Source organism: Caloenas nicobarica, chromosome 15, assembly GCF_036013445.1.
Source record: "Caloenas nicobarica isolate bCalNic1 chromosome 15, bCalNic1.hap1, whole genome shotgun sequence".
Lineage (NCBI taxonomy): Eukaryota > Metazoa > Chordata > Aves > Columbiformes > Columbidae > Caloenas > Caloenas nicobarica.
This window is the reverse complement of record NC_088259.1, coordinates 11,831,578-11,855,039: the sequence shown is the minus strand read 5'-3', so window position 1 is coordinate 11,855,039 and position 23,462 is coordinate 11,831,578. Positions and strand designations below refer to the sequence as shown.

At 41.3% G+C, this 23,462-nt stretch overlaps 1 protein-coding gene across 2 annotated transcripts in view; it reads left to right on the top strand.

The window, feature by feature from the left end:
* CDH4 (cadherin 4) overlaps window positions 1-23,462 on the top strand; it is a 431,673-nt gene that overhangs the window by 264,891 nt on the left and 143,320 nt on the right. For both annotated transcript variants that reach the window (XM_065645553.1, XM_065645552.1), the window contains exon 4: window positions 14,034-14,210. In XM_065645553.1, coding sequence (XP_065501625.1) covers window positions 14,034-14,210 — 177 coding nt within the window. The remainder of the gene's footprint in view (window positions 1-14,033; window positions 14,211-23,462) is intronic.

The window sequence follows — 23,462 nt, the reverse complement described above, 5'->3', positions numbered from 1 at the left end:
AAATGCAGTTGTATTGTCTGGTGCCTGCTCAAAAAAAACCCAACCAATTCTGTGATGGTTGAATGGTTACATTTAAACAGGATTTGGCAGGAAATTGGCTGAAGAGCCTGATTTATTGCTGGATCTTGAAGACCTGCAGAGCAAGGATGAAGGTGTGTGTCACCGGGGAACAGTCACGGCTAGTTCAGGGACAAGCAAAGCCGCTCGGTCATGGCTGTAGTTTGGATTAATGCACCGCAGTGATTGTCAAAATAGCAAGACTGGCCTCTCCTGCCCTCCTTCCTGCAGCGCTGGGGCGGAGAGGGCAGGGAAGGAGGGGGAAAGGGAGAGACTTGCGGTGCTGTATTGTCAGGATGTCGCCGTGTGAGCCTGTGCCATTTGGGAGAATTTTTGCCACGTGTGAGACAAGAAGGAAAAGACTTGGAGAGACTTAAATCTAGTGGTTGCCCAATGGGCTGACCCCTGAGGTTTTGCATGGCTTAGGGTCATATAAATACAATCTTGCTGCTCTTCAGTGAGACTCTGGCTTGAGCAAGATATAATTAAGCCCTGTATGTTATGTCAACTGTATTTGCCATTTTCTAACCAAAGAAATACTGCTGCCTTCTAAAAGTAATTAAATATTGAAGGAACAAAGCAAGGTGTCTTATATACTGCTTTATATTTCTTCTCAGCGTAGCAGAAAGAAAACCAAATAAGCACACATTTCTGCTTTAGTAAAATATTTGGTTGGAAATTAATCTAATGTTAATGTAAGCTGAACTCTGGTTCAAAACAGAGAGAGCTAAGCTTTTTAAAATTCATATCCATTCTGTCTAAAAGCCTTATTAGTATATAGTTTGAGGCTGGAAAAATATGAAAAACAAGACTAATGACAAGGTCGTAAGCAGTTTTATTGTGGGTCCCTATAGCAGGCATCAGACTTGTGTTTTATTTAAACGCTTGGGCTTTTTGCAACCAAAATAATCCTTTGTTTACTAAAGAAATAAATACGCTTATGAGATTACTTTAAAAAATAATAGTGTTTATGCTAAAAAAAACCCCAACCTAACAATATCCAGTTCAATGTGTTTCGGGCCATGACCCTAATATACTACATTTCATGGCTTTTACTAGGAACAGATTTCACATTTGGGTTTGTATAGTATAATATGACTCAAGTAGAAATACATAATTTTTTAAAAGACATTTCAAACTGTTATGTTATATTCAGGATATGGAGATGGCAAATATGGGAGAGAAAGGAGGAGGTGACATGAGAAAGGGAGAGAGACCAACTGACGCATACATCCATTTCCATTTTACTTTGTAAATTTGTGACTGATTTTGTGAAAATGCTGAATAGTTCCCAGATATTAAAAATAATTGGCATGAAATTTGCCTTACCTCACGTACTCATCTCTGTTCGCTGGTACCTACAGCACAAACACGTCCTTCTGCCTTGCTCGCCCACCCCCTGTGTTTCTGGGGGTTTCTCCATGACTGATGGTCCTCAGCTGGGGCAGCCCCACTGCGTGATGAGAAGCTTGCTGAACCACCTCTGAAAGGATAAATTAGATTTTTTTTCACAGCTATCCATGGATTAAAGCTTTGTGGAAATATGAATGGCCATTATTAGGCATTTGGTTTATTATGGAGGTTAATACAAAATAAATGTTATAGGAGAAGTCAACATCGTTGAGACATAGACTGAGGTTTTGGAGGACCAGGAGTGAGGTCCCTGCTCTGCTGCAAATTCCTGGTGTGTTCTGGGGGGAGCAAACCCAGTCTCTATAGCCTGTCTGCAAAATGGGGGCGCAGAGGATAAACCCCTCAATACATGATCCTTTGGCTTTGTGATCCTTTCTGATCACAATAGATGACTGGAAATCTGTGTAATGGGCTGGGAGAGCTTTGGTGGTGGCCAACATGCTTTCAGGGTGGCTCCTGTTGGGATAGTCATCCCCTTGCGTACTTTCATTGCAAAATCAGAGGTTTTGGTGTCTCTGCCTGTGCCTCAGATCCCAGGGCTGTGCCGTTACTCTCAGTGCAAGGTGATGTTTTAATGGTGAGTGACCCAATACAATAACAGTTTCCCCTCCTTCATAGTGTTGTCCTTATAAATGTGCTAATTGCTCTAGATAACTGAATAACCTGGGAAAATCAGCACATTTTCACTGCCAACCACGGTAATAAAAGAATTCTGACTACCACATTAAAGTTTAACGCTAGTAGGATGAAATGATAGCAAAGAAGGTAAATATTTTTAAAATGTATTTTATGATACATGAAGCACACATTTTCTCCTCCTCCCCAGCAAACACGTGAATGTAATTTTTTTTCTGGTTAATACAAGTGGTGTTAGTAACTAGGAACTTTTTTTGTTCAGTCTTGCAGGAAACCTGATAGCAATTCAATTAGAAAATGCAAATGAGGTCACATATTTCCCACAGGAGTGCTGAATTACCCCAGAGGAAACTGAGTGATATTCTAGCATAACAATAAATACTTAAGATAAAGTTTCTTGTACTGTTCTTGTCTGGATGCCTGTTGTTGCAATTGAAAGCATCAGTTGGACCTGTGGGTGTAATTTGGAAAGAAGAAGAGAAAGAAAATAAAAGTTTTTTATGAAATAATATAAAGTCCTTGTAGCTGGTGTCAGCATTCATGAAAGATAAACCTGAGTGGGATAATGCTGCAGAACAAAGTAAAGCCAGACTTTACTTATCCGGAATTAGCAGTACAATGTCTTCTTTTCTAAGAGTGCGTGCGTTTATTTCTAACAATTGAATGTCGATTTCAGCAAAGTCTAAAAATGAAGATTATGTTTGCGAACAGTGACTTTGCTGAAGACTTCAGTCTTCACAGTGTCCTCTACTTCTTAGTTGCAGGAACTCAAGTCTTCCTAAGTACGTGGATGGATATATATGTACCATTTGTCCATCACTACCCATGTTTCCCTCTGGCCATATGGCCTGAACTCCCCCTTGTCCCTCTATTCTCTCTGTCGTTTTGTCCCATCTGAAGTTCTGGCACATTCTTTCATATTGATCTTTATTTTTCAGTGCTTATATGTGTCTAAGCACATTTAGGCATGCCTGGCAGTTTTTTTTCTTTATTAGTTTAGGTATTTTTCTGTAGTTCTCACTCATGAGTTAAAATCATGGTCGCAGAAACACAGCATAGAAAGGAATTCATGGCAGAAGAGCTTGCAGGATATATTCAGTACATGTAGGATGCCAGTCATCTGCTGCCAGTGACTTATTTTAGGAAAAGAATACTGTTTTCTTTGAATCCTGTTTATGTCAGCCTGAGTTTCTCATTGTCTTAGCTTCTCAAATTCTGAGTATGGAGATATGTAAATTTTTGCAATGTTAAATCACTGGGAATTGTGCAATTAAAATCTTGCAAATATATGGGTATGCAGCTAGTGTTTAAAACATTGAGAACTACTGTCAGAAATGAATCCTTGCCTAAGCCCAGCTTGTATTTTATTATGTCTCATCTTACTTTGGGCTTCTTTCATAACCCAGGTGTGAGTCCACAGCCATACCATATGAATGTGAAAAGCTGATTCTTACAGCCAGACTTTTTTTTTTTTTATTTAAAGCCTTTAAATAATCATCTCTGGCATTTACCTGGCTGAGATTTTAAATTCCAGTACAGCCTTTTATTGCTGATCACAAATACAAAGGTCTCCGGGCAAGGAAAGGCTTATTCAGCACTGATCTTGTTTATGACCTGGGTTATTGTTCCAGCCAGGATGCTCCACGCAGGGATGAAGATGTAGCCTTCCCTCGATGGAAGGAAATAACAGCTTAGAGAGGAGGTGTCCTTCCAGTGCTCCTGGTCTTCTTGATGCTCTCAAGTGGCTGCACCTGGAAGAAACAGGAAAAAGAGCCGCTGCATTTGTTCCCTTTCCTTTCTCTGCATTGGGATGAGGTATTGTACGCGGTATCATGGTGATGGAGTTTGCCCCATCACACTGTGTGATCACTAGAGAGGGGCTGAAGAAGTGGGTTGGTATTTGTCATTCCTGCCTTTTTCTGGCTTATGTTTATGCACATTTCAAGTACTGGGTCATTATGCTGGGGCTGTTCTGTTTAACTACCTCTGTGGGGGATCCAAGGCAGTAACTAAGTCCAGTAAAACAGCAGCCAGCATCATTTTTATTTCTACATCCTTGTCAGTGAGACAAGAACTTGGCTGATCATAGTGAGGGTAGATACAGTGATTTCTCTTTACTTTAGGTACCTTGTGAGACATTGTTTGAGGTTTTAGCAAATCAGATTAGTGGAAAAAATCAGAAAGCGGGTGACTAATTAGTATCATATAATTGTTACCAGTGAGACTGTTCCTGTTAATTGTGGAAGTCTAATGAAGATGCATCAGGTGACCTTGTCTAACCTCATGATTAAGTGAATTTGAACATGTAGCATTTAATCATTGCATGAGATGAAAGTGCTTTTTGTGAAAACATGTGAACTTCCTTGGCCTGATTTTCAGGTGTGTTGAATCACATTCCCTTCCACTGAAACCAAGATAAGATATGACATGCAGGTGCTCATTGCCTTGGAAAATCAGCCCACTCTGGGAAGTTTCCGAGTGCTGCACTTGCCGCATTTAGTTCTTAAACAGTCAGCATCTTACCGAGGGTCAGGCTCAAAGCCGTACTAGAAAGATCATCCGTAAGTGAAATTCACTCCGGATCTGTCTTTCTTCAAACAAAAGGAACTCCTAAGGACTGAACTGCCTGCGCGGAAATAAGTTTTTCTGATAAAACAAAACCCTTGGACTGCCGTGTACCGCCTGCCTGTGATGTGCGCCTTGCCCTCGCCAGATCAAAGCCTTTGACCTCCGGTTTCACGGTCTTTGTTGTTAACTGCTGAAGTCTGACTGCCACTTCCAAAAAATATTTTGGACTGAATTTCCTAAAAAATCCTTCACTGCTGTGCTAATCTGTTGACAGTTGCATGTAAACGTGAATTTGAGTAAAGACAAAAATTGCTTCATGCAGGCACATCCATTTAAATAAACTTTTATTTTAGGGACTGTGAGCGTCCAGCTATTTTTTCTTTAGCCCAGCCTGGCTGGTCAAAGCTCAGGGTGAAGAAGGGCTTTGGTTCCTCCCAACTTATGGAGACCAGGTCTGTCTCCATCCAGCAAAGCATTTAAACACACGCTTAAATTTAATCGTGCAAACGGAGATAAATTGGATGTGTTCGCTTATTCAAATTTAAGCATTTGCTTAGGTGCACTCCAGAATTGGGGGATAAAAGGCAAACAGCCTTTTCTCAAGAGCCTCTTGAAATAACCAAAGGATAACTTGAAAGGGCAAACCAGACTGAATTACTTTGCTTTGTGCTGAAGTAGCAGTGGTGCTTGTGATCTCTTGAATCTGCTGTGATCTTTTTACTTGCCAACATTATGAAGAGAAGGAATATTGTTATATTTAATTCATTATGATTATTTTAATTCATGTATCTTTTGAACATCATGGCTTTAGAAAAATAAAATGAGATTAAGATTTTTTCATAGGCTTATTAAGGTGTAAATTTGCTCCCGCTTCTTTCTGTGATGAACAACAATTGCAGTAGGCTGAGTTCTAGAAGCAAAAGAAATGTGTTTTGAAACAGTCTTTCAAATTATTTGTTAGAAGTTTTATCTGGGTAGAAGAACTCAGCTTACTAGCCCCAGTATTTCGTACATTTTTCTGAACAAGATATGTGCAGAATGAGAGCTAATATCAAGCTGCAGTGGTGGTTTATACTTTATAGTGTATGATGAGATCCTACCGCCTTTATTCCTGTCCTATAGGTATCTGAACAGGTAACAAGTATGTAGTTTTCTGTAATTTAATAGCCATGCTCTTGAGAAGTAATTGTAGTTCTGAAGCCATTGTGTATGGCTTCTTCCAATTATGAGAATGACATTAACTTGAAGATAGAAGTGTCTTTTTGTAAACACTAGAAGTTAGAGTACAACAGTAATTTAGATGTTGCTTAAACAATCCTACCTAAGAAGCACTGCGAGATTAGATCTTACAAAGGGAATGTGTAAAGGTCAAGCTGATGTGTGGAGCTTTACAGGGAAACAGCCTCATCAGAACTTTTCATGTTGGGATAAGATGTTCGAGCCTTAAAATGAGACAGAAAAGTGCATCGAGAGCTGTGCTTTGTGGGTGGTATCGTCTTCTCCTGTTCACTGAAGGCTCTCGCAAGATTCAGAGCCTGACAATGACAAGAAGAGAATCACAGGTGCTTGAAACCTGGGGGAACCATAAAAGATTCCACCAGAGGCAGGTGGATTTCTTCTGTGCCTGCTTTGGTATGTGATTCTTCCAGAGAATGGAAGAGGAAGAGCATCATTTGAAATCCTGAAAGCAGCGCACGGTCCAGGAGATACCTCTAATCATCAGCGCGGTGTGGTACCGCAGAACAAATTTCAGCACAGCTCTGCCTCTCCACCCCAGGCGAAACTTCGCTCACCTTGGCGATACCTTTCACATTTCGTGTCTGCTCAGTAACGAACACAAGCGTGTGCCTTCTGCAGGTGTCCTTATTCTGCTCGTACGAAAGCGCAGCATATTGAAGTGCCCTGATGACTTACCACATTTCAACTTAAAACGGTGATAATTCACCAAACATTGGGGCAAACAGAAGGTGTGGATGAGTTCAGGTTTTTTCTGAATTTCAGGCAGATTGTCCTGGGAAATGACCATCCTCTGTCCCAGCGGGGTCACCTGCTCAGCAGCCACCTGAGAAGCCCCGTTCTGGCTCGAGGCACAAGCTGCCGTGTTGGCCGCAGCCCGTGTCTACAAGGTCCTTCTCTGGGCCACAAATCTTGTTCGGTTTTCTGATCAAAGATAATAACCCGTATTCATTGTTTGTTTATTTTTTTTTAAATAGACGTCTTCTGTGGCAACCTTGTGGGTTTTGCCGAGAGCTAGTGGCTGTCTCTTTTCTCTGGCATCCAGACTTAACTTTGCATTTAATTAAAGTTGCCTGCTAAGGGTCCTGCTGCATTTTTTTGTAAAGAAAGGCTCTCCTGCTTGAATTACAAATCAGGGTGTTGTGTTCTCCCTATTTAAAAATTTCCTGCTTTCACCTGTTATTCTTCTTCAGCTTCTTTCTTCCTTTGCAGCCCTGCAACACTAAAGAGCGTTTTGATTCCTCAGTTACACTGATTGCCTGTTATTAGTTATATTAGACAAAATCTTCCAAAGTCTGCAAAGACGTCCAGATACCTAACAACCTTAAATTTACATAAATGCACCATTTTTCAGCTGTCAGGGAACAGCGCACGTACAAGCGATTGCTCAGCTTGGACACAGGCTCCTTGGGAGGGGGACGTTTGGCACAGCCAGTGCACGCGTGTGCGTTTTCCGTGGCTCATTCTCCTCCTCTGGGTGCAGTAACTCTGGTAGATTTTAGTCAAACTTTTTCTTCCCTGTCAGCTGGTGTGTTCTGGAAGCTCATGCACTTGCCAAATCTGACAATTTTTCTTCCTAATTGACTCTAATGTGAACTGCTCTATGCAGCCCCACTGCTAGCTGAGAAAAAAAAAAAAAAAAAAAAAGTGATGAATTTTTGCTTAACTAGCTGATTTAATTAAAATGTTTTATACTGTAATTGTATGGTTTCTATAAATGGAGAGGTAATTTTGTTTAATGAGTTCCTATCCAAACATGACATTCCTGACTGTATGTAGCCAGATTCGATAAAGGTCACAAATGCTGAGATTCCACTGTTTGCTTTTGTAAGTCATGATGATCAAACAGCTTGATTTGGCACTTGAAATATCCTGTCAGGATTGGTTCCCTCTATTCCTGTTTATACCAGAAATTATTAGTATAGTTTTAAGAGCACGGGGGGTTCTTCTCTGTATCTGAACACTGTTCATTATCTTTAAAGTGGGAATCTACTGCCAAAATCACATCTCATTGTCAATTAGTGGCTTCTCTGCAAACACATTAATTTAATGCCCCTGCTGAAGAACTGTGCACATTGGAACATCTTGCTGCTAAAACACTAGTTTTCAGAGCACTTTGACACAAATCATTCATGAATAGCAATTTATGCCGAGATGGTAATGGGACGTGACATGAAGCTATCTTTGATTAAATTTACCACAGTTTACAACTATTAGTAAATAGAGCTAATGTAGATAGTCACAGCAGATTTCTAGAAGGTGGATAAGGAGAAAAACAAGATTATGGATTCCTTACCTGTGCAATTCCTATAGAATACCTTCGCATAGAATGACTGGAGTAAATGAAAGTCTAAAATAAAAAGTCTGATTTTCCTAAAACTACTTTTTTCCGGTCTCCAACTTTGGCGAATTCAGCGATGACCTAAATAAAAAAGAATCAATTACCCTAAAATAAATAAATTTGCTGTTTGTTCTGCAACCCTTTCATTATATTGTATAAGAACACGAAATATCTCTCTCCGCTAAAAGATCAAAAACTGGGGAAATGGTGCATTTTGGGAAAAAAAGGCTCATTCGTTCTCCACTGCTGTCCCTGATGTCAGCAAAATGTTGCCTCCTTAGAACAGAATTCATGCAAATGTTTGTTTTGCAGCACTCTCATGTTCCCTTTGTTAAAGAACTAAGCTATATTTTCATTGTCTTATTTTCTGTTTGGTAAATATAATTTTATCCTGTTCTTTCCATAGCTACCATGGAAACAAGCAAAAATGCTTCAGATTAAATATTTTTAAACAGATTTTTTTTTTCCTTGGTAGGAAATGGTACCAGGTTTCAAAATGCTCATTGGTAGAGGAGATGTTGAGCAATGGACTAAAGGTGGCTTCCTCTCCTCTTGGATTGATAAAAATATATTAAAAACACGGTGCCTCAGTTAAACCCTTGGAGTGATGCTGGAAGCAAAGCAAGCCAAGTGTTAGTTTTTTTCTGAAAAATATCTAGTGCGAAGTATTATAGATCCTGTAAAAATAGTAAGACTGGCATATAAATAAAGCACGGATTAAATCGTAAATAATTTCAATACTTGGGAAATAGAAGTCTTATTACCTCTCCTCTGATCGCAGTTACCTTTTATTCCAAGTGCAAGAATAAAATATTTTAGTGCTGAATCTAGAGCATTTCGTTTTGCGGGTTGAACCCTGTAAAATTAATAATCTCCAACAAACATGCCCTAAGATGCCCTGTTATTTATATGCGGGGAATGGTGGCTTATTTACCCAAACATAAGAGTGATCCAAAATGTTCCGCTAAGCAGGAACACAAAATATGATATTATATTATGTAAATGGGTTTGCGAGACGCTCTGCTGGATAATAACTTCCAGATGTCTCTGTAGCCAGAGGCTGAGGGATATGGGAGGCAGGTTGGCTGGGAGGGGAGACGTGCCAGCTGGCGAGACCGGAGACTGCTAAGTGTAGCGGAAGGCGAAAGCTGGTATTTCTTCACACTCACTGGTTTTATTCGAGGACTAGTGAAAAGTCAGCGGCTCGCAGCCGTCTTTTCACGAGCAGGAATGGGCTGGAGGGGCTGTGGGGATCCCGCGTGTCCTGTTCTTTTGGCAAATTATTTTTCGAGCTCTTTTGTGTGTAGGGGTTGAGTTTAGTCCGAGTCTCCCAACAAATGCAAGGCCGACGAGCCACAGACCAACACTGACAGGAGTTTATAGACAAACTAGGTGGCTGTTCTGACTTATCTTTCATTACCAGTGCAAAATGCAGACGTGGACTCTCCCAGAGCTGTCAATGCCATGGCATAAACGGAGTTAGTTGGAGCAGCGTTCAACCTCACCACTTTGGAGTAAGGTTTCCTAAAAGTGTTTGGTTTAAAAGTCTGACAGTCCCTAGGGGTTTATCTACATGTCCTCTTCCAAGTGCTGCAGGTTGTATTTACCGTCATTAAATGCAATTCTAGACTGAAAAGAGACTGGAAATTACTCCTGGAAGATGCCATTGAAGCTACTGACGTGGTCTTAGGAAAGCCCTACACCTTCTGCGGAGCAGCCTTTGCGAAGAAAGATCTTTGCACAATCCCTGTGGATGAGACTGTGACTCCTTCAACCTCTCATTGCTTTCTGAGAGCTTGACCTGTCATCTTACTGAACAGTTTCCATTTGACTTCAGTGTGTTTTTAATTTATTTTAACGGATAGCCAAAAAAACCCCCAAAAGAGTCACAAGGGGAATTGTAGGGTAGATTCTCCCACGCTGTGCTGCAGTTAATCTTCAGCCCGTCACCATGACTTCCCGATCAAACTCAGGGAGATCAAACTCGGAGGGACTCTACTCCTGTCCTACAACTACTCACAACAGATACTGGAGTAGCACTTTTCAGAGAAAGAAGATTTTATTAGCAGAAGCTGCATTATGATTTGCCCCCGTTGGCGTCGTGCACACGTACGTCGCAGTTACGGGCCACAGGACCATTGGAAGAGACACTGGACAATTCAGAGCAAAGTCTTGACCCCAGGTTTGCAGAACGTCAGCTTTAAATAATACAGCTAGCACAGCACGCTTTGCATCGCTTCATTAGCGAGCTCTAAAAAATTATGCCCTGATATGAATACTAAGGCATTAGATCACACTGAATCCAGAATCTTAACAAATTTACGTCCCAGTGTGGTCTTTTCTATTGTTGTTTTTCTTCATCCCACACTTTGTAATCATTTTTTCTGCTTGAATGGAAGGTTTTCATCTGTTTTGGTTCAGATGTGTTTCTCTGGCTTATCAATGTCGTAAAGTAATAGACAAGCATAATTAATGAATTATCTGACTATTTTATATCCTCATTTAATTGTCCGTGTATTGTCAAAGGCCATGCTTGCAGGTTCCATCTTTGGTGTTTGATCCTGTTGTAACAAATTATAAATGTCACCGCGTAATTTTGAGAATGGCAAGTGGATTTATTTTTCCATTGGCCGTGTGTTTCATGACGTGGCTTCTCTGTTTTGCTGCAAGCACCTGTCGAACTTTCGCCGTGCGCGAGGGGGTGATGGCACCTCGCGAAAGCAACGGGAGGGAAACCACCCCAAAGCGGTGGCACGAGAGGCGCTCAATTTGCTTGTGAGAAGGACTATGGACAGATTGTGTTCTAATGACACTACAAAAGGTAGAGGAATATTTTATCTTCTGAAAATGTCTGCCTAAGATTCTGAAAAGCATATGGCCGGTAAGGCCATGAGAGAAGGAGCAGTTGTTATCTCAGCGAAAACTGTTATTCAGCAAAAACAGAACTGGAAGCACTATTTTATAATTAATTTAATTTGATGCCACGTTCTGCTTTTGAGTTGAACTTTAGAACCTTGCAAACTCAAAAGTACAGGAGAGGTTTCCGGGGCTCGCAGTTGGTCGTTGCTGTTATTCCAGAGATGTTCTTGGATGTTTCAGTCAGAGATCTGAATAGTTCTGGCATTTGTACTCACCAGACTTTGTTACTGCATTTGTCTCACAGCTTTTAAACAGCAGAAAACATGTACAACGTATTTAAACAACACCAGAGAAATTAAGGTCATGGGAATGCATCGTCAACAAATGAAGATAAAAAAGAGCTGTTGTTTAAAAGAAAAAAAATTGTTGTTGCAAGATGCTTTTGAAGTCCTACATACCGAATTCAGAGTCATGTTGATGATTTATTCTAATGTAGGAAAATATCATCAAGAGTGACAAGCAAGCTAGTCACTGTCTAGTCACCTGCCAGCAAATATTTCATAAAGACTAAAAAGACTGGTACTGCCTTGCTGAGCTGACACTAATTATTTCAGTATACATGGAGCTTTGGGATTCATGTTAATTCTCAAGTCTGTCTTTAGTTCAGATTCATTCCACTGTGTAAACTCAGCAGAGCACAAATTATTTGACCATCCTTTCATAATCTGTCCCCACGCTCACTTGCCAATTATATAAACTGATCCAAATACCTGCTCTCAAAGGATCCCCATTTGGGAATCGCAAACCAATTAAAAAAAAATAAAGGGGAGAATATCCACTTTTCCGTAGCTCACGTCTGGTAGTCCTATTTCATGGTGACATTCATTTCTGGGTATCTTCTTTAGATAATATTGTTTTCATCAGTGTTCAGAAAACATACCTTTCTGGTGATAAAACTCTTTTTAGACGAAAACTATCAGATATGGAATATTGCATCACCTAGGAAGGACGAGCTCAACAGTACCTACCAATATCTTGAATATCCCAAGAAAGTCTCCCCCTGCCGCATCATGATGCTGTCTCTTTGTTCATTACACACTTAAGTGAGTATTTTTAGAACAACATTTAAATATTGAACAGCGGTGTAGTGATCTCGCAGCAGTTTAGTGACGATGCTTGTCGAAGGTGTATGAAACAGCATCCAGGCAAACACAAAACAGCAGTCACCTTGCTGGCATGAGTTAGCGATTTGAGAAACGTGGCTACGTGTGTGACCGAAAAAGACCGTGTTTGTCTGTTCCGTGAAAATTCAGCTCTGGAACTGGCTCGTTTTTAAGGTTTGCGGTAAAAATTAGCTGCATTTTTGCACAAGCACTTCCAACAGCTGCAGCCAGTGGATGTCTGCCCTCCACAGGTAAGTAACACTGGTTGGAGCCACGACCGAGCTGTGAGAACGGCCTCCCTGCTGCTCCGCCCAGCTCTGGGCATCCATGGAGCTTTGGAGCCACCACTCAGCTCCACATACTGTTTAGTTTTCATATATATACTATATAACTTTGGGGTGACTGCCCAGCTTTGTTGCACTTCCAGATCAAGAGCCAAAAAGTGCTAATGGATGGATTTACATCTAACTATAAACCCCCGAAGCAATGAAATCAGTGCCTTCAGATAAATGCTTGCAAATGTTTGTAGGATGTTTGAGTTCATGTGTTTGGAGTAAGACAAAAAGTGAGTGTGGCTTAAAATTGCAGGACCCTCAAAAAATGCTGGTTTTTTCCTACAGTGTTATTGGGGTTTGTGACACTACTTTTTGTGTTTTGGTTTGGTTTTTAAGAAAAAGAGCTGAAAAATATAAAATTCAGAGAGTAGTATTCCCACTAGATCTTACCTCAAATGAAGAGCATGTGGCTTGCAATCTTTCTGATATATCAAAGTTTGCAGATTTTCTGGTGGGAGTGCAGGTCACTATATAGTAAAAAAACCAACTTGTCTTTGTTCCTTATCTTTTCTGCAGACTTTCTAGAAGTAATACCTGGAATCGTGGAAGGTCACAGACTATTTAAGTATTAAGTATATTAAGTATTAACTTCTGAAGAGCCTCTCCAAATCCACATTTCATTGATTCATCATTCTGTAAGGCAGAAATTTTCTAATAATGAACCAAACTCCAAGTCCAAGCTATGGTCCCACCATTTCCATTTTTACGCCACAGTGTCCAACACCAAAGCATGCCATGGGCAGAATCTGTAGTCCAAAAAAAACCCCAAAATCACAAAGAAGGACTCAAAGGTGCCTCAAATACTGAAAATCATTTACTAACTGAGATGCGTTGCACTTCGCAGGCTGTGTGGGGTGATGTGCATTTGGGATTTGTCTTCAAAACCCAGCTTTTATGAAAAGGTCATTCCTCATGAATTACTACAAAACCGAAGTAATTCACCTTCGCAGCCATGGAGCTGACGCTCCCTCGGGTTGTGATTTGTTTGGTTTGGCAGGACACGAGTGTCTGTAACCCTGCGAATGCCAAGGAGCAGGGTATAAAACTGGGCCCGTGACATAGGCTGTAAAGGAATTCTCTTCCTTTTTCTGTGTTCCGATAGGTTGCATTTATTAGAAATTTGCAGAAACTTCTTTACCCCAATGTGCCGCTAAAGCTCCCTGCAGCTGCTGTAATGAAGACGATATATTCTGGGAGGCATTTTGATTTGACAGTGACAACTCTATATATTTGCGAAAATGAAGTGGCAGCAGAGTTGCCAGTAAAGCATATTGTTGTCTTTATGATGCAGAAATATATCACGTTAATAACAATGATTTTCACAGTTACATGTGACCGTTTGCTCTCAGGGAAGCACCGCTGTTGGGAGAAGTCCTAAGAAGCGAGGAGGAGCTCACTGGTTTTGCTCTGTTGTTTCCAAAACAGCCGAAAGGACACAAGACCCTGCCCGGAGAGCTGGTGCAGCAGCAAAGTGACACCCTGCTCCCCTGGCGCCAGCACCACAGCATGAACGGCCTGCGGCGGCAGAAGCGAGACTGGGTCATCCCACCCATCAACGTGCCAGAAAACTCCAGAGGACCCTTTCCACAACAGCTGGTTCGGGTAAGCTAAAAAAAAAAAAAAAAATAGAAATGGTAGTAATGATGGTAATCTTGTAGTGGGTCTGGTGAAGTTGTATGGCATGGGGAGCGTGGCTCGAAGAGACCGCATCTGCAATATTGCGTCCAGTTCTGGGCCCCTCAGTTCCATCAGGACAGGGAACTGCTGGAGAGAGTCCAGCGCAGCCACGAAGATGCTGAAGGGAGTGGAGCATCTCCCGTGTGAGGAAAGGCTGAGGAGCTGGGGCTCTGGAGCTGGAGAAGAGGAGACTGACGGGTGACCTCATTAATGTTTATAAATATATAAAGGGTGAGTGTCACCAGGATGGAGCCAGGCTCTTCTCAGTGACAACCAACAGTAAGACAAGAGGTAATGGGTGCAAACTGGAACACAGGAGGTTCCACTTAAATTTGAGAAGAAACTTCTTCCCGGTGAGGGTGCCAGAGCCTGGCCCAGGCTGCCCAGGGAGGTTGTGGAGTCTCCTTCTCTGCAGACATTCCAACCCGCCTGGACACCTTCCTGTGTAACCTCATCTGGGTGTTCCTGCTCCGGCGGGGGGTTGCACTGGAGGAGCTTTCGAGGTCCCTTCCAACCCCTGACATCCTGTGATTCTGTGAAGCACAGACTCTCTGCTCTTCTTCCCTCGTGCAAGAAAAGTTGCATTTACACGCTGCCGAAACACGGCTTTTCCAAAGCACCTTGCCCCAGCGATCCCTCCCCCAGCTGAACGCCAGCCTAATCGCCTCCTTCCAGCCCGGCCCTCAAGAGACGCTGGCGTTGCTGCCAAGATGGCACTTTGCCCGTGCTGTTATCCAGAGAACGGCTGCAGGTGTAAAGCTGGGCTTGGTGGCACCGAGTGACGAGGGGGCACCGCGTCCTCCCCTCCCGTCGCAGAGCCGGGATGCAGATGCGCGGTGGGGCGGGGGTTTGGCTGCCGGCCCCGCTGCAGATGGATCCCTCGGCATCACTGTGCTGCTGGTTTCTCTACAAGGATGATCTCGGAGATCAAGTTTACCCACATGGTTTTCTGTGATGAGTAGTGGATGACAGGAAAAGAAAAAGAAGGGAAAACATTTGGTTGATATATTATTGCTGTTGATAAGTGTTAGCAAAATATAAATACATGTTGCTATTTCTCTTGCGGGTGCTGGTTTCAGTTCTTGGAGCGGTAGAAAGATCAGCTGTAAAAAAAAGAATTCTCTGGCAGACTGTGTCAACTCTTCCCTTGGAAGCAAATGGTGACAATTATAAAATTTCAGAACTTATTTTGAGGAACATTGGTGTGTCATTGGCATCTTTTCTCAGGAAGTTCATCTTGAAACAGTGCCTAGATTGAAATGGGTTGTCATCGTTACCTGCTTCACAGTGACTAGCTGATACTTGTCTGCACAACCCATGTATGGGAGGGAAAAAGGAGTTGGTACCAAGTCCGTTACAAGTTCAGGTGAACCTCATGCAATGACTGAAGGTGCATGTTCCCAATTCACCAAGTATTGGGTGCACTTGAATTGCTGGTATCATTTCTTTGTCCAATTAGGGAAGTACAACAAGGAATAAAAAAGTACCAGGTGGCAAATGTTTTTATGTCTGCCCTGGAAAAACAGGGAGGGAAGCCAAGGAGTCTTTGTGTGGTCAGCAGTGCTGCTATGGAGTGACCCATTAAGGTGTCCTCCTCCTAAGCTGAAGAAATGTCGGAAGAGGAGAAAAATCCGATGTGTCAAACATATCTTCCTAAATCAGATTAATAGTTTAAATTAATTCCTGAATTCTTGGGAAAAATAAGCAGAGTACTTGGAAAATGAACTTGTGCCATGTCCCACTCCCTGCTGATTTCTTTTGAGCTTTGACTAGACAGTGAGAGGACAACTTGGCACCACCTTACCATGACAAATTTGTTGATTTATAAGGACTGAAATTTGTGTGGCGCTTTTTCCTCCTACAGTCTGGAGATGAAACAGAAGGACTCAAGAATGCAAACCTCCAGTATTGATGAAAGTGACAAATAATAAATTTTATATAGGTACAGAAGAATTGATATTCATCACTTAAACTACCAGTAACCTTGGAAAGATAGCGTAGCTGGTGGAAACACAGAGCTCCCAGATTGCCAGCGGTATATTCCACTGCCGTTTTTAAATACATATGCTAGAAGAAACATTGAAAATGAAGTAAAAAATGGGGTGGAAAAGAAAAAAAAGGCTTACAAAAGGCTGCTTTCCTTTTCATCTGACACACAGTATCGTAATGACAAGGAAGGCTGTACAAAGAGTGCAGCTTGATGGAGCGTGAGGCCCCTGATGTTTCAGGCTTGGGTTGAGTTTCTGCTCATCTGCAGCATCTGGCCCCTTTGCTGGCCCCTGAACGTGAAGCTTGGGCGATTCCTAGCAGGAGGTACCGTTTCCTCTGTTAGACTTTGCTCTTTAATTATCCAGAGTAGGACAAATCAACATCTTCAAAGACCAGCGCTGTCTGATTATTTCCATCCACATAATCCTCAGGTTGCCCTGGAGCATTCTGCTGTCTCCTAGATCTAGGTAACAGTTTTGATCTGATTTCCCATGCTTTTGCTAACTGGGCGCTGAATATTTTTGTGTCGATCTGCTTACAAGCTGGAGCTAGAAGTGCACATGTGAACTTACAGCTCACATCCCATTTGTACGGAGGCAAGTCTGCCAGTTTTCTCTGCTAGTTCAAATAAAGCGTTCAAACCCAACACTAGTTCCTGGACACTGGACTTTTTTTGGTCTGGAGAACCCTGCCTGAGCTTATATTTCATAGATATAACTAATGGAAACCAGTCCCTCCATTATGATATCTTTCATTCTGGCTACCTCCAAGGAAAGGAAGGGATGACATGAAAAATCTGAATATTTAAAAAGCAAAAAGCCCTACCAGAAGTACATTTTCATAGTACCACTTGCTGTTTGCGTTTTTATAGGTCAGACTAATTTGAAATGCATAGGCAAATCTTTCGGGTTCCCTCCTACTCCTGCTTCCTATTGTGAAGGTAAAAATTCCGTTTTTTGGAAGTTGATTAGCTACTTGTCAGTATTTTTAGCAAGGCTGTGCCTGAATGAAGTTTAAATCATAGCAAAGGTGAATGTAGCTTGATGGGAACCACATACCTCGAAATGCAGCCCTATCTGGTTCAGCTGGGATCAACTGTAATTCTCTGCTCGTTAAACCATTTCATTCTGATAAAATACATTAAATGAAAAAGTTTTTAGAAAAAAAAGGAAAAAAGGAAGACGTCACAACATTATCCCTGCCAAAAAAACCCTCTGTTAATTACAGGCTTTTTACTTTCAAAGGAACATCCGTGTCTGTTCATATGCATCAGCCATACTAACTAGGGAATGTATTTCAGAAAAAAAATATGTAAAAAATAGTAATAGGAATTTCTGATTAGTTTTGGCTGCTGAAAAGATTTACTTATTCTTCAAAGAGTTTAAATAAACATCTGACGTGTATAAACTAAGAACTATTTTTATTGGTATAAAAAATGTTTTGCAAATTTTGGTTTTGTCTTTGAGCTGAGAAAACAGTTATCAAATTTTATTGATATGTGCTTGTTTATTTTGAAAACATTTGTGAAAATCTCAGGTTTAATTTCCTTGTGCTTCCCTTCCACCTTTTTATTAGGAATATTTTACAAGCTGTGAAATATTTTTCTGTAGTGGGGATAATTTCATTACTAATTGTCAGGTACTCTCATTATTATAACTATGAGGTCCATAAAAATGCCTATTAAAAATACAAAACCAATATGAAGTCTCCCTCCTTCTGCAAGCAAATGACTCATGCAGGCACACTGATCGACTAAGATAACATATTAAATAGTTGCACCCTTGCTGAGTACCATCTATTTTCTCACTGACTCATCCTTTTTAGCTACATGTGTAGCTAATTCTTAATTATCTATTATCTAATTATCTGTTAGCTAATCTTGTATTTCATCCTCTTTTGAACTTCAAAAAGTATCTCAGTTTTTGATCCACATGCAGGTCTCTAACGTTCTAACGGGAATATTGAGTCAGTTTTCAAGGCTGAAGTCTTGGCCCACCTCACTGGGCTGCGTGAAAATCATTTCAAAGACCAACCGTCCTGCACAGAAATGGCCTTTGGTCACGTTACGCTTGGGCACCGGGCTCCTCTATCAGCTGCTGCAACCCTGTTCACCCTTGTCAATGCTCCGATCTTCCAACTTTATCTCCAAGACCTTTCTAGAGCTCTTATGAGCTGCCTGTCTCTAACTTGATCTGTATAGAACCTAATTTTTCCAGCTTGCCTTTGTCAAACTTGGAACCGAAAAATGTGGCATTTGCCCATTAGATGTCTTATGACAAACAACTTGTTCATTCTCGTTACACTGGCATGGAGATAAACCCAGGATGACTGAGACAGCATCTTGGTGCTCTTAACAAACTGCCTTGATTGTATGCGACAGGCACAGCGTGCTCTCTCGTATCCGAGCGCTGGTGATCTCAGACACAAGAATACTAGAAATAATCTAATGTGTATAACAGAAAATAAGAGGGAAGAATGCATTTTATGTAAATTTAATCAGAAAGTCCTGAAGTGGTTTGGAAAGTTGGTGGAATATAATATTCGTGAAGACTCCTGCGTTGCTTCTTGGCAGAGGTGGTGTTGGTGGGTCAGGCTTTGTGCGGCACGGTGCATGTTGATGGAGCAGAGAGCTCTTCTTAGCACACTAGAAAACCCTGTGGTGGACTCATGGGTGAGTTTAGCACATGTTAAGCTGTACGGTGAAATTGGATGCTTAATATGAAAAAGGTTGATAGCACACTCAAGAGCTCCACAGCCTATTTGTGTTCTATAGCCCATCCTGGCGCAGAAAATCAATGTAGTGAGACACTTCTCCAACAGTCTAAAATCCTAGTGTTGGAGAGACATGAGTTACACTGAGCTGCAAAATCCCCACTGGCTTGGACCATCAGCCCTCAATATTGCCGTTGTTCTTCATGACTATTTCAGCTTCCACCTTTACGTTGTTTTAAGTAGTTTTATTGTAGGAAATCCCTCATGCCTCTTCTATCAACCACGTTGCTTACTGCTGTGAAATTGGCAGTTCAGAATCCATTAGCTCCCAGCTGCAAGACAGATGGCATCTGTCTGTGGTGAGAGAAGGTTTGTTGAGAAAAGGCCTTGCAAATGCTTCCCAAAGGACATCAGACCTTGCTTTTCCTCAGAGAGATGCAGACAGCCTTCATTACAAATAGGCCTAGATCTTGCTTGTTCTTCACAGGAGCAGGTGTTTCGTTTGCCTTACCAGTCACAAAAAATAAAATAAAATAAAAAAAAAATGCTGTTTGGGCTCCAGAACTTTCAGAATCTCATCTTTGGTGCTCCTGTGAGCATTGCCAGCTGAAATTAAGAAATTAGGTGATTTGGTCTTTATCATGACAGAGATAAGAAGGAGCAGGTCCAGAGGGTGGGGAGGAAATGGGACGTTGTGCATTTGTGTTGCTCTGTGGAGGCACAGCCTTTGCTTGAAAGCTGGTTGAAGGATGTAGATTGCAACAGCTCTTGGCTCTTGACAGTGATTTCATGCCACAAACCAACCTGACACCAAAGAGAGAAAGATCAGCAGGAAAATGATTCACATGTTGCCCCAGTCTTTGCTCTGATATTGATCTGTCCTCTGTGTTTGTTACCAAACCAGGACTTGCGACACTTGGAATGAATAGAGAAAGGGAAATACGACACATTGCTACTTTCTTGATGCATCCCTTTGAAATTTCTTATAAACATGCAGTTTAAAGCAGGTTCCTAAACACATACCACACTAGATATACATATATTCCTCAAACTGCATTCCTTTGTTTGCCTTCTCCCGGGCATATCAAGATGTCGTTCTTCATCTCCAGCATTTCACAGAAATAAGAGGCCAGATCCTGATGCAAATTCATGTGTCTCTGCCAAAGCTGGTGGGGCTACACCAGCATATACCATTTGGGAATCTAGGTCGAAGAAAGCAGATGCCCGACGCTTTATGGGCTTTACATGCTCGTGCACACGCAGTGTTATGGATTGAAAAGTGCAGCTACAGCATAAATGCTCCATTTGAAATTCTCTTACAACAGCATTCAAGCCTATACTGTAATTATACATATTGTATTTCCTTGTATTCAGACCCATGGGGAATTTATATTGTCCTTGCTAAAGCCAAAGGGACTGAAGGAAAGCAGTCATTTAATGATTCAGCTGTCTTGGGCTCTATGATTTAATCAATCATATGAAAGAAATTTTTAGATTCTTTGTGTTTAGAGTTCTCTTGTCTGAGCAGAAAATGTTCCCTTTTTGAATTGCTTTAATAGCTGTATTTATGCAGCTGAAAGTTCCTTAAGAAATGAAAGTAAAATCAAATTGCTGAGAATGCCTAGATAATTTATCGGAGAATATTCAATTAGAATATATTAATATTTTAGATTTCCATCATTAATTTAATATTCAGAGATTTAATTTAGTCGTTGAATTGCTGTAGTGCCATGCGTGGGTAGATTGTTAGGCTGAGTGCTTAAAACACCTGCCACAAATGGGTGAATCTCACTTTGATTCCCAAGAGCACAAATGCCTTTCTACTGACATAAGTCTTGCAGCAAAAACTCAGACGCTAAATCTTGCCTGTGCTCTGCATTTTTCCATAATTGCAGAATGGAATAACACAATCTTCTAGCAGAAATAAATGCAAGAGCCTTATTTATTTATGCATTCAAATCCAGGCTGAAGGGGAATCTGGTGCCTTGTGGTTCCGAGTTTGTCCGTGTATTACCGAAGAATTTCATTTTGCCAGCCCGGCCTTGTTACTTACTCAAGGAGAACCGTTGTAAGTAAGGTTGGGATTTTAAGGTGATTGACACGTCGCAGGCAAATATCAAGAACACCCTTTGCCCGATTCAGCTAAAAGTACTGCCTCTGAGATTTTGCCATTTTCCAAAATGCTTTGGGAATAGTAAAGAGTGGAAAAAAGCCCCATTAGATCATAAAAAACCCACTAAATTGTGAAATGCCGCATGATTTGGAAGTCATAAATTTCCATCAAATATAGTACCAGTTGCATGAAAGAAGCAGAAACAATTTTTAATTTCACACAAAACATAAAAACTGAGATTCTCAGAAGCCATTGGCAGCAACGAGACTCCCACTCTGATCGGCAAATATCAGCATGAAATTTCAGAAGTCTCAAAATTCATTGGCAATATTGCTGATTTTTCTCAGGTTTAAGCAGAATCTTGGGATGTTACTTTTTTGGTTGATTGTTCATAGTATGGGTTAAAGTCAGGTCGGGGTCCAGGTGCTGTCATTGCAGGATCAGTGTTTGTTCTTGGCACTTGGCCTCTTAAAACTTAGGTCCATGTACATGAATGGTTACCTGCTATTGGTACAAATCCTGCTCAGACTTGTGCTAATACATTCCTAGAAATGAAAGCCATCGTGTAGCAACCAATTTTGCAAGCAAGAAAAACAGAGAAGCTATGAAAAATGAAGGACAGTGAAAATCTGGGGTGCAGTGAGTCAAACCGGGGGGTACCGGGATAACAGGCCTTTGGTCTCACCTCATGTACCATGTTTTAAACTGTTTTGCAGTCATTCAGTATCTCACTGAGGCAGTGGACTGGGATATACTAGCAGGTATTTGTGACCTTACAACCAACTGTTAAATAAAAATTGTAAGTTAGATCCATACGGTCTTTTCTTGGGTGTTTTTCCATACAGGATCTGATCTTTTCAACCTGTTTGCATAAGTGAGTGTTGCCTTTCTTTCACAAATACGAAACTGAGTCAGAAAAGATGAGTGGCTTTGTTCAAGACAGCAGAGCTGTTGCCACGGCCATGAGCAGCACTCTCCCGTTATCGGTATCTGGGCTTTTCCTTGGGTTATTTGAAGAATCTCATCGTGGACTCAGGCTTTATTGAGTATTCAGAAATCTTTTGTTGATGGTTATATTCAGTCACTTCATTTCGTGCCTGAGTTCAGCTGCTACATCTGTGCATTGGGTCTGCTAATGTACAGGCTTGTTTTCAGAGTGACCCCAAGGTGCTTCTCCACCACGATCCAGGGACCAAGCCACAGCTCCTGTTCTCTGCTGGGTCTCAGTCGGTTCCTCCTCCACCACCCCCATCCAGCCTTTACCTTTTAGCTCCTGCTCCAAGTTCACCTCGGGAGCAGGACACGTAGGAAGCACAGAAGGATAAGTACCCCTCGCCTTGAACTGGCGTACCAGGAGTGCTGCAAAATAGTTCATCAATCACTCCGAAGAGTATTTAGCTGTAATATCCCATTGCACATATTGCAACATATCATTACATCCCCATCCTCTCCAGAAAGTGAGATAACTGTAATAGCTGCTCAGTATGGCTGTCATTATGTGTAGAGGTAAAGACAGGAAGGCATAGCCAGAGCTAATGTACACAGTTCATGAAAGCTACTGAAAACCTGCAAAGACGGAGTGTACACAACAACAGTGGGTTAATTTGCTAAGAAAAAAGCTTTACTTTTGCTCGTGCCTTTTCCAGAGAAAAACAGTAATAATGAAAAAAGCTGAGACACGAACAAAGAACTTGCAATCTGCTTCTTTGCTGCAGTAGTTCATTATTTAACACTCATCACCCACATTAGTAATAGGTTACTGTGAGACTTGGCGGATTGAAATGGAGTCCCAAAGACGTAGCGGTGCTGCGTGGGTGTGAGTTTGGATTTGCAGAATGATGGTGCAGATACAACCTTGACAGCTAGGCTGCTGCTGAAATTCACTGTATCAGGCTGGAATGAGATATTAAGCAAAAAAAACCATCCATGCTTTTTGTTTCCTTACTACTGCATATGTTCTTGCTAAGTTGCACCACTAAAGAATTAAATTCAGCACCCTGGAATTTCATATGTCAGCTTTTAAGATTTTTGAGAATTTACTCTTAGGCTAATATTAAGCTTTCACTGCTGCAGTTAATTGTTTTATTTGTAACAGCTGAGATTTTCAGTGATAAAGGTGTCACTGTCTAAATCCTTTCTCAGCTGTCTCTAATGCCAACTGATGAGAGGTGTAAACTATGGTTAGATGATGAGGCAGCAAGGAGTGGATGTACCACAGTTTACCAGTATCATTAAAGGCCCCATTTCTTTGCAATTTCTTCTTTCCCATAGCTCTTACCATATTTTTTAATAACATTCATATTTGTTGCTAATTTCCTTAATTTAAAGGACATTTTCCTCCTATCTGAACAGTTAGACAACTT